This window comes from Maylandia zebra, linkage group LG7, assembly GCF_041146795.1.
Source record: "Maylandia zebra isolate NMK-2024a linkage group LG7, Mzebra_GT3a, whole genome shotgun sequence".
Classification (NCBI taxonomy): Eukaryota; Metazoa; Chordata; class Actinopteri; order Cichliformes; family Cichlidae; genus Maylandia; species Maylandia zebra.
Genome location: NC_135173.1, coordinates 34,225,220 through 34,237,597, shown reverse-complemented (window position 1 = coordinate 34,237,597; position 12,378 = coordinate 34,225,220). Strand labels below are relative to the sequence as shown.

Here is a 12,378-nt window from a genome sequence, read left to right as displayed (position 1 = left end):
AACATAAACTCCAGGTGCCACCGCAGCACGGGACTAATATTTGCTGAAAACGAGCTGTTTCTATTACAAGCAAGAAAACACAGGGACCTATAAAATTAAATGTACTTACAGTCCTGTTTAAAGTCAATACTTTTACCAGATTTTGACATTCATGGTTTGTTTTCAGTTTTAAAAAGTATTGACATTCATGTGGAGATTAAAACTATCACGTTAAACGTGTGTAAAAAGTAAAAAACTGTTCTGATATCTGCTGCTTTTGTGATAAAATGTTTAATTTTAAATAGAAGCATCGGCTGTAAATTTGAAGTGTAATGGTTACATGCCGTGTAACCATTATACAGCATTTACATGATATTTTGCAGAGCACTGTAACAAGAGCTGGATGGGTATTATAGTAGAGGTGGAGATATGAGAAAGTGCACACTATATGTAACAGTTTGATGAACCTGGTATAATGTCTGATATGTTGATTAAAAAAACGAAACTGACACTTTGTGTCTATATTTGGTTTCACTTGTTGGGTTAAAAACAGCTCATTTAGGTTAACATTTCAGATGGTGTTCCTCGTCTTCACAGGCTTCCGACATGAATGCAGCATCAGTCCTGGTTGAACCCTATTAATTCTCTAGTCAACCTCCAAGATGGCGCCACTGGAGAGTCGTGGTGCAGTCGTACAGCCTCTCTACCCTCTGACTGTCTCTCTCCTCAGCTGAACAGTGCAGTCTTTATTTGACGTCTGTATGGATCCGTCACTGGGACGCTGCCAGCATCTCAGTCAACACAAAACACTCGAGCACTGTGTTCCCCTCACCCTGTACACACACACACACACACACACACGCCAGCCAACTGTCGGCCATTTTGAATCCCCGTCTGCCTGACTGGAGGCATTTTGTGAGCAGCTTTGAGTGACGTCCCGTGTTTGGTTGGTGTGTTTGTGTGTGTGTCTCTTTACATACAATCAACTGTGTGTTTGTGCATAAATAGCTGCAGCGAAATAGACGTTAAACTGTGAAAAGTGACTTTGTGCTTCTGAATGGCTGATTGATAACACGCAGTCACAAAGTGACGCCGGCGGAGACAAACGCGAAATTCGAGGACGCACCTCCATGTTAATTAAAGCTTCTTCTCAGGGCTGTTTCTTTTGTCTTACTCACATCCTTCCCTCGTGTTCTAGCTTCCTTTACCGCTCGGCGTTCTCAAAAGCTGTGAGCAGAGGTTAAGTCTGACGTGTGTTAACACTGGAAAGCTGTGTGGTGTTAACAAAGTGCTACAGCACAATGCACCGCACAAACGAAATCTGAAACTGACTAAAGGTCCTCAAAGTGTCCTTTGTCCAGCAGGCTCTTATTCTGAACAATGTGCTGCTACATTAACAGAGTTTGTTTTTTTTGCCAAAGTTGTTATATACTTACAGCTATTTCCTAGTATTTAGTAGCAAACCCCAGTATATACTTCTTTTGTGTTCTCCTACTATTATCTATTTTAATTATTGCAGTTATTATTTCTGATACTGTGGTTTTTTTTAAGTACTTATCAACAAATCTAGCAATGTTTTGGACAAATCAAAGCTACTTTCTATAGAACACAGTTGCCAGCCCTGCACCATAAGCTCTCAATAAGGTGCCGCTCTCCACTTCTACTCCAATTCATATCACTGTTTTTGAAACATTGGTTATTATTAATTCTTCATTTATTACTTTCTTTGGTCTTTGTTTTGGTAAAATCCAGCTAGAAAACTGTTCTAGTTTAGAATATTCTCTGGAAAAAGGGAAGATATAACAGTCTAAGGCTTCACTCTATACCTCTTTGGTCATGAATTTGTGGTTTTCCTGTTTAATTCAATTCTATGTTGTCAAAAAAATATTTCTGTTGTTACTTATTGTTACACATTTTTGAAAAAATAACTGAAATGAAATTACTATCATTATCAGTTAGACAGCAACAGAGAGGACCATTATCAGTGTGTTCTGGTGGTCTTAGGGCAGCTGACATAGATATAAATGATTGTGTGACAGGAAACAAACATTCGGTTACTTCCAACATTCTTTCTAATGAGTAATTTCACATAAATATATGTGATATTGCAGTACAGTATTTGTACGTAACTTATGCTTGTGCTGTTTTTTTGCTAGACAAAACTGCCTAATTTAATCAGGATTTTAGAAATGCAGAGCAGCAGCTCATGTTTGAAGTTTCTCTGCACTTAAGTTGTAACTGTTAATATATAGTTTTTATGGGCTGTGCTTTAGTAAATGTTTCATACTCGTGTTTATTGACAATAGAAACTTTATTTGGCTGTAAAACTATATAGCAAATGTGAATATGAAACATTATGAACACAGGCTGTTGCATGTAAGCTTCAGAGAACCAGGCTACACTGTTCTGTTCGCATTTTGCAGGCCTATAGGTGCAACCTCATGGCTTAAATAAATAATGGCTGTGATGCGTGACATGTTTAAAACTCTGAATCACAACTGCAAAGACTGACATAAATCCTTATTTTCCAAATGTGTCCTTTTGTTTGAGTGGACCAGACTGTGGATGCACCAAATGGATTATGTTTGTTTAAAAGCCGTGTTTAATTTGGGAGAACTGACTATTAAAATTATATTAATAATATAGAAATCCACGTATCAGCACATGTTATACACTGAAATAACATTACCCAGTTTGTTGAGCTAATACCATAAATATTGCACAAGTATGAATGCAACATACCATCAATATTGTATATAACATAACTATTAAAGTTAATAATTGTTTTGAAGTTGAGAAGAAGACAGAGGAGGAAGCCACAGGTCTGCCACTATAATTGTGCGCTTGCTGCCAAATCCATTTTAATAGCCTTTATTTACAGCCTCCACACACCCTCAGCCCTGTGTGTGTGTATGAGTTATGAACGGATGCAGAAGTAAGGAGTAATAGCTTCTTCTTCTTCTGCCAGAGTGTGTGTATGTGTGTTTTCTCCCTCTCACCTCATTACACACTTGGCTGTGGTCGGCGCTGGCTGAACTTTGCTGCCAGCAGAGTCATTTTCAGCCTTTAAAATTGAGCACAGGGCTAATTTGCTACACAGCGCACTCATATACACATTTCCCTCCTGCATATTCATATCACACACACGGTGTATTTGTTTAGCCTGCTCGGGCGATGAAATTCTGAACCTGACCCAGGTAAGGTTTTCCCAGTTTTCTCTTCCTCCAGTTTATCTCCAGTTTCTTTTTCTGTATGTTTTCTGGTTGCACTTTTTTAGGTTGTCCTGTGTTGGGATTAACTTCCAGACCTCCTATTTTTTCTCTTCTGTTTGTTTACTTCTTCTTCTTTTTTGGACAATTTCTTCTCCTCCTCCTTCCTACTAATTATGATCTACTTGAGAGATGCTGCCTTTACTCTTTCTTGGATCGTTGTATTGTTTTAAATCATGTTTGTCCATTGTCTTTGCTTACTTTTTTATTATCATCATACAGGCCCAGAAACACTCCTTTCTTGTGCTTGCACATGAACAAACCCTTGATGTGAGATTCCTCTGCCTACACGAAGCAGTGGCAGATGTTGGTACTGTTTGTCCATCACTGCTGCATCTTTGTTTCTTTATCTGGACATTGTTCTTATTTATGAAATGAAACATCTGGTAAAAAGAAAGACACAGCCGAGAATACCAGTACTTTCTTTCTTTCTTGTGCGTACGTTTGAATCGAAGCGATTTTTTTTCCATATAAACACTTGATGTTGAGAAAAAGGTTTATGCTTCAGTGTGAGCCAGGGAACATTCATCTGGGGACACTGGCAGATGCAGCGTTTTTGTAATTTATCTATGAGTGTGCAGGGTCTCACCACGGTACGGGTCAGGCTGGCTGAGGTCCGGCGAGGTGGCTGACTGAACCGGCAGCTGAGGTACCGGCACCTGACCCCCCATCGAATGTCCTCCACGCAAACCGCCCACACTGCTGCCGTCTTCTCTGTGAGAGCCCACCTGGAGAACAGAGAGGAAAGGCGTGAGGGAGAGTTTCAACGAACAGCTGCTCTGATTCTGTCTACAGTCAGGACTGCAAAACAAAGCATCTTCCAGTTTCTAAGTCCAGATGTAATCTGAGCATTGGTCTACTCTGATGTTCTCCAGGTTCTTTTGTAGAATGTCTTAACTTTTGTCATTTCTGTGGAGGTTTTCTTTACCAGCAGGGTTTTGATCTCATGAGCCTTCTGAATTTAAAGGAGTTTGACCTTGATTAAAAACAACAATATATATGTCTGTCACTTTAATTAATTAAATTTAAGTTATACACTGCCACTTTAAAAAACACTTGCCTTCAGCCACTTCACATTGAAAGGTAACGACTATAATATTAAAGAGAGACCGTCTTTCCTATGAGCAAGCACTTGGCAACCGTGGAAAGGAAGAAGTCTCTTAACATGATGAGACCTCCTACTGAACCAGGATCAGCCATCTACCTCAACCAGTTGAGGGGTGAGGAGACAGAGAAAGGAGAAAAGAGCCCCACAGACAACAAAAAACCACTCTGTAGTTTTTAAACATACAAGGTTATATAGCATTTTTACTGGGGACTACTTCTAAAGGCGGATTAGCACACCCTGTTGAATTTGGCAGCAGGATGGCTTATGTTGAGTCCATGTGTGTGTTCATTATAATAAGAAACATGTCACCAAGTGCAACATCTGCAACACTGATGTGTTTTCAATAGTTTTTGGACAACAATGGATTTCTGTGGTTTTGTTACACAGGCAATATCCTTTTAATCAGATCAGTTCGCTGATGGCTTTGGTTATTTTGCATGACTTTCTGACCATAAGAAAAATACTAAACATTACGACATATCACTTGAAAGTCAGTAAGCACTAGTCCACACACTAATTTCTTTATTTTAAGCTGAGTTTTTATCAGTTTCTAACAAGAGTTTTAAAAATCCTTTAGTATGGATATTTATATGAAGCAAATGTATGAATTTCATTTACCCTCTTAAAATCCTCCAGGTCATGGACAACCCACCGAGGTAATGGGATAAGATTTGGGAAAATACTTTTATTACTTTAATTTATTACTAATTAGAGTACTTACTTCATTTCTATTGTCTGTTTATATTAGGAATTTTATGGTATCATTTCACTTTTCATGAAACAAACACTGTAAATTGTAATGAACTCTTCCTTCCTTTCTTCCCTGAGATGTTGTAGTTCTGTCTTTGCCCTGTTGAGGGCAACCTCACCCTTCTAATACACTGAAGATCCCCATCGCTCCTATCTTTCCAATCTCACATGCATCATTCCCATCAGTGTTTTTTTTTTTTATTATTAATTTTCCGTTTTTCCAATTTTCCAGACTCCCTGTTTTCACAAGTGTGTGTGTTTGTGTGTGATTGTGTGTTTCAGTACAGGTTCATATCTCCATGTCTGACATGTATATTTACAGTTTCTTCTTTTTTTGGCTCCAAATTGTGTCTCCTTGTTTTTCATGTGGATTTCAGGGAAATACTGTATGGGTGCGTGTGTGTATGTGTGTTCTTTGCTGAATCCTATCCATCTGTCTACCACACACACACATGTACATGCACACACACATGACAGCACAACAACTGACAATTATCTTAATGCCCATATGTTTAATTGTGGGATTTCTAATTCCCAGAGCACCAAGTAGCTTCCAGCAGGGACTCACTGTTTTGGCACGAGATGGATTTTTTTTTTTAAAGTGTGCGTGTGCGTGTGTGTGCGGGCTTGTTTGTGTGTGATGCCAGCTTTCTCATGGCATCCTGTGGTTCTGGTCTCTTTCTCACTCTCCCTTCCCTGAGCTTTGTTTTACTTTGAACATTTCAGCGGGGCTGTTGATAAATATGAATTATGATGATGGGTATGCTGTAAAACAGTCCGATATGAATGTCGGGTACAGACCTTACACACCAATCAAAGCTGAATGGCAGCTCAAACTTTGCATAGACACACTGTTATAATGAGCCTATTCCGTGCTACTATTTTATTCGTTCCCCCAGCCTGACAAAGTGTTCGTGGTGTTTTGGGAGTGGATATGTTACCCTGACCAATCAGCAACCAGTGACGTATCCATTTGGCTGATGTCATCTGCAGTCTAGATGTATGTATTAGTGGTTCAGGGCCACCTTCTTATGTAGTGGTTTATAAATTTAATATTGACTTGGCCTGATTCCATAATGAGGGGTTTAAATGAAGCAACCATTCTCACCTGGCTTGTTCTCATCCTTCATCCATTTTATTTGTATACTTTCGTTGCAGTTTAATAGTTTTAATGTTTCCCTAAATGCATGTGTTTTAATAGTCCTCTGTGCACAGGGCACCCATGCAAAGGTGGTAAACTTGATATCACTGGGCCATACTACATATATAAAGGTTGCATGAATGATATAAGAGTTTTTCTGGGGTGTTGCTAGCAGCAGCTAATGAAGCGTTGATTCGCTGGTCTCACGCTGAGATGAAGAGCAGGCTGCAGAAGTCTGGTGAGCAAATTTCTCAAACTTTTCCAAAGACACCGACTCAAAGTGAAGTCACTTTAGGCGATTTATCATGCCGCTTGCTCAGGGATTTACACGTTTTTTCACATATGCATTCCTCGCTAAGACCAGGAAATGGACTTTGATGTGTAAAATCCCCCCATACAAAACTCTGAGCTGCTGATAAGCTCAGCATCAGCTGGCCCCAGCAGGTTCCTTCTTGTGTCACTAAACTGCAGGTTATGTGATTCTTCAACTTCTGTAAGAACATATATGCACCGTGAAATTGGCGCTCCTAAAAGTCTTTATGATCAGTTGCTGCACCGTGTGCCTCAGTTGGTATTAGCGTAAAAAACACATGACACTCAAAATAAAAGCAGGACCAGGATTCCAACTTGGAAAGTAGAAAGCACATCCAGCTAGGAAATCCCGGATGCTGCATTGGTAAATAGACATCATGTTATGTGTTGCTTTTCTAGTCATCCATTCACATATACATGCATACAGAGCTTTAGAAATCACTCAAACACTGGCGGATGCATCGGTGCAATCTGGAGTTTATTGCCCTATGAAATTTGGACATGTACGCTAGTGCAAACATTTACTTAAGTCCAACAGAAGCTGTTTTCACAAATTTACTCTGTGACAATTTGAGGACAAGTCAGGACATTTTCCACATGCAGCACATGGCAGGGACTGCTTTAAACGGCATTGCACTCCTGGACGTGCTCCATGTGGTTTAGGTGAGGAAGGTGCCTGAGGTGCAGGAAGAAGGACATATGATCCCCACTTGCTAGAGAAAAATTTACCAGACAATTAACTTTGATTTTCGCGTATCAGCACAATCTGACGTCACATAGGCTTCTTACTGGGGAAAGACCAGTTAATATCTGCTGGGGATTATCTAGAAAAATTATTTATTTTAGTGCATGTTTGAAGGCTACAGTTGGGGAAACAGTGTATATGGATTGTGCAGATGACAGAGCAACACAAATGTATTTTTATTGTTTTTCCCTTTTAAATAAGTACCCAATGACATCACACTTTTTCCTTCAGCTTCTAATACTTTTAAAGACGATGAGGTCTAGAGGTGGTGTTACACATTGCTGTCAGTTTCAGAAAATCAGCTTTTAACTAGATCAAATCTTAACGGTGAAGGTATGTTTTGACATATATTTTAAATGTCTTATAAGCTGTGCTTCACTAGTTCAGTTTTTATGTATCCTAGGATAACCATAGTGTAAATAAGGTTGTTTTGAAAACCAAATCCCTCTGTCTGCCTGTTAATCCAGCTGGCTGACAGCGAGGTCTTGCCCACCACATGCCAAACTCCCCTCTCGCTCCGTGCAAATATCACAAAATGTCGACAGGCTTGTCAGCATGTGTGTGTGTTTCAAACTGAGCGCCCTCCACCTATCCGTCCATACGTCTGCTTGCTCCCTTATTTATTGTTTGCCTCTCATCTTTCTTTCTGTCTTTTCTTTTCCGTTCTCTGCCTTTCATCACCGCCTGGATTCCCAAATGTAAAATGGCAGCAGAGAGAGAGAAACGGAGAGGGTTTCGTACATTTTTAATGGAGGGCTTTTATATTTCAACAAGCCTTCCCTGTCTCTTCCTTAATTTAGTTCAACGAGGAGAGAAGATGAGGAGACAGATGGAGGAGAAAAATATAAATAAATTACACATAAACTGATCTGCTGCTGGTGTAAACCCGATAGATACCACAAGGTGCAGCCACACCCACTTAGGCACCATTCTTCAGGTTTAAATATAATATCAGCTTTTCAACAAACGGAGATGTCAGAATGTCCCTGAATGCAGCAGGGAGACTTTTAAAAACAGTCACGAATTCATTAACATGTCACAACAACTTCGTAACAGACAAAATTAATTTTCCAGTTTTCACATGATAATGCAACTTTGATTAAACATAAAAATAGAAAAATATACCTCTGTAGGTTTAATTCTGATTGACTATAACTAATAAAGAATGGCTGCCTTGAAGAAGAGAAGTCATTATAAATGTAATGAATATGATTTAAATCAGCGGTCCCCAACCCCCGGGCCTCGGACCGGTACCGGTCTGTGAGTCGTTTGGTACCGGGCCGCGAGTGTTGAGGCTCAGGTGTGAAATGTATGGTTTTCAGGGTTTTTATCGGTTTTCAGCGTTATTTTGTTATCGTTTTTATCGTTTACTCGGTTTTCCTGGGTCTTTTCACGTGTGTTATGAATAAATCTTCTTTTCTTCGGTACCGGTACTAGTTTTATTTTGTTGTATTTATCCGCAACACCTTAAAGGCCGGTCCATGAAAATATTGTTGAGCATAAACCGGTCCGTGGCGCAAAAAAGGTTGAAGACCGCTGATTTAAATAACCAACTTCCCCTCAGGGCCCAGTGACACAGGCCTAGAGACTGGTCGGCAACATTCTGTCAACCACACGTCACTAGGGAAAAATGTGGTCCTTAACCAGCTGGCAAACAGTTGCTGGTAGCAGCTAGGTAAAATTAATCAAAAAGAGGTTTACAGTGCTGCAGCTACACTGAAAAACCTCCAAATGTCTCTAGACAACTACAGGTGACTGTGGCAATGTGTTAGCAACCAAAGCAATCACAAAAAAGTTTCTGGTGGATCTCACTCTTTGAAGCAGATTTTTCCCAGCAACAGCAGGAACCATTCGGTAACCAACTGGGGAATACATATTTTTCCCTAGTGACCAGAGGGCACAAGTGGCTCAACGGCCAGTCTCTCATCCTTTATCCCAGTGATCCCTAAACTTTTATATGAACTAAAAAAGTAAACAGTGCCTCCATAAGTCTCTGCTTCTCTCGCTGTGTACAAGCTAAGCAACCACTGCAGCTGCTAAAGCCACAACGCTTGTGCAGGAGGAGGCCGGGGTGGATAGATCAGTCAACATCCTGTTTCATATATTTTAACAGAAACCCAGACTCCCGAATACCTACCTAAGAGCTTTTGGTAGATACTAAGGAACTACTGCTGGTTTACACTGCGTGAGGCTTTGTGGTTAGGCATTCAGACGGTACTGCTGAAGGAAATACAGTAGCAGACTTTGTCATACCCAGGCTGGTGAATGTTAAGAGGTTCAAGTTTAAAAAGTTCCCAGATTTATAAAAAAAAAAAAAAAAAAAAAAAATCAAACAATAAGCTGATGGATAATGTCTCAGTCTGACAGGCATGTGTACGTTTGTTTCCGTTTAACTATTTGACAATCATTGATATGCAACACATTTCCATCGCACCTAATAAGGGCTAAAAGGGTTTGTTCGGCAAACCTTTAGGCAAAGAATTACAGTGTAAACATTCTACATTAGTAACAATATAAGGATATTGGAAAAATTTGTTTTAATGTCATCCTAAAATAATCTTATCTGATTTTATCCCTGTTCCAACAACATTAATTCCATTATTTTATGTACTGTATAAATGTTCTTGCAATGAACCAAGCAGAGTCAGAGACAAACATAAAGGCAAAGGTGCTGAGTACCTGTCATCTGCAATGCTACTGATCAGTGGGATCAGTGCACTCTTTTAAAACGAGTGTGCGAATCCAATGATTGCGCAGGAAGATGAAGGAGAAGAGAAAGAAGAGAATTTCTGGGTCACGGGATGACACACATTTCTCATGCAGTCGTAAACAGGAGGGAGAAGTCTGCCCCTGCTGCTGCGGTCACAAATCCGAGAGAAGGAAAATAAACTTTGCATCTCTGTAAATTGTAATATTTCACCCTGCATTAGTTGGATTCCTGCAATTTCCATTTGTCGTTTTCAATTATTGTTGAAAAGCAAAAAGAAAACCAACTCTGCAAGATAAAATTCAGAGCACAGAGCAGGAGAGGAGATAACATAAAGCAGGGTGTCCAGTGTGGTGTCCCAACCTTAGCATGTTGGTAACTGCGTCCTCTTATCTTATTTTTGTTACAGTCGTGTTTTGTTAGATTTTAGTGACTGAACTACTTGGTTAACCTAAAGTTAAAAAAACATTCAAAGGAAATCTCTTCATTTGTTGCTTCTTTATGATAAAAGTGGAAAAAAAACAAAAACAGAAAACGAGGAAACATCTTCCAGTAAATATAAGAAAAAAGAAAAACCCTCACACCTCTGTGACGTGTTTTTAAAGACATGCTAAATCACTGTGAGACCCAAAAGTAAACCACTCAGTTACAATGCAACACTCTTCTGTAGCTGTGATACACATTTGCTAATGAAACTGTAAATAAACTTGAACAAGCGCACACACTGCTACACATACTGGAACATTGAACACAGCCTTTCCTCTGTGCACACTGAACGTTTGACAGAAAGCACCTGCAACATCAGCGCACACACACACACACACACACACACACACACACACACACACACACACACACACACACACACACACACACAAGACTGCTATTGACATTGGACTTCCACAGGGGAAACTACAGTGACATTTTCCAGTGGTGTGACATGTATGCATTTTTTGTATGCATTTTTTCCCCAATTTCCATTTAATTAATGGAGTGAAGGACGACAGACTCCTTGTCACTTAAAATGCCGTTTAAGTATAAGACATGAAACAGAGGAAAATAGGTGGACAGAAATGGAATTATGTCATGTGGAAAAATGTTGTTCTTGTTATTTTTTCCTCTTTTGGAGCAAATTCCATCAGGATGATCTGTTATTTCTGTTTAAAAAATAACCCAACTTTTTACTTGTAGTCTTAAGTACTTTACCTTTAAGATACCAACAGATAAATTACAAAGAAAAATTTGTGTAAACATTTAACAGTTACTGTGTTTAAATCTAAAAGTGCAGCTTTGCAGCTTTCACCCTTTAACTTTTTAAATGTAACTTTCTTTACGTTATATGCACTGTTGACATGCACTGCTTCTTTAATAGATTCAGTGTATTTAGCTACATGTATGTAAGATTTTCAGATCTGAATCTAGGACAGCAGCTACTTTTTGCAAAGATGTCCATACTGTTTAAAATATCTTTTTTTTTAAATATTTTTTTCTTTTTCCTTAATTTATGTATATAAATATAGATTTGAATATTAAAGCTGATGAAGTTCATTTATTTTATACTTGTACTATTTTTCAATATTAAGCATACTTGCTATGTTCCTATTACTTATTTGTAATATGAGTATTTATTAAACAATACAAAATGAAATTGTTGTCCCATTTGGATTTTCATATAAACATGGATGAGATTTATGCATGTTCCATTGCTTCTGCTTCAAAACTATGTTGTATCACGTAATTATCCAGGTTGTTACAGTTTATTTATCTAATTATCTTCATGAACAAGAGGCTGAACACAAATACCCAATGATCATAACCTCATTCTCTCATAAATATTCATAATACACTGCAGAGCTGTTGAACAGAGCGCAAAGGCAAAGTGTTTTAACCCAACTTTACGACCATATAAGCAGGAAGGAAACTACCTATGTTCTTTTGAAATAAATGGTAACCATATTTAAAGCATTTAAACATTTTTTCTTTTCATTTCAGTTTTTTGCTGTGCAGTCAGCACATCACTTCCATTTTTACACCTATTTTGAGGCATCATGGCCAGCAGTATGGGGCCACTTGCATATTACAATTCTACTCTATATTATAACTGAAAATGCCATTAAAAACCAGGCACATTAATCTGCTCCAGCCTCGACTCTTCTGGGAAGGTTTTCCATGAAAAATTTTAGGCCACAGGGATTTGTTGGAAGCATACCATTGTCTGAAAAAACCACGGTGTGCCTTAACATGGAGATTGTAACTACTATTGTAAGGAGGTAAATGGGGGCAGTAGATTTCTATCAGCTTATATGAATGAATTTAGTGTTGCAGATTATTAAAAGACATAAATGTGTTTCACAGCACTGATGCAGA

General features: G+C 38.9%; 1 protein-coding gene across 10 annotated transcripts in view; it reads right to left on the bottom strand.

The window, feature by feature from the left end:
• The window catches only part of tcf4 (transcription factor 4), a 258,359-nt gene that overhangs the window by 13,997 nt on the left and 231,984 nt on the right, over positions 1 to 12,378 (bottom strand). For all 10 annotated transcript variants that reach the window (XM_076886279.1, XM_076886280.1, XM_076886277.1 and 7 more), the window contains one exon: positions 3,838 to 3,976. In XM_076886279.1, the coding sequence (XP_076742394.1) occupies positions 3,838 to 3,976 (139 nt within the window). The remainder of the gene's footprint in view (positions 1 to 3,837; positions 3,977 to 12,378) is intronic.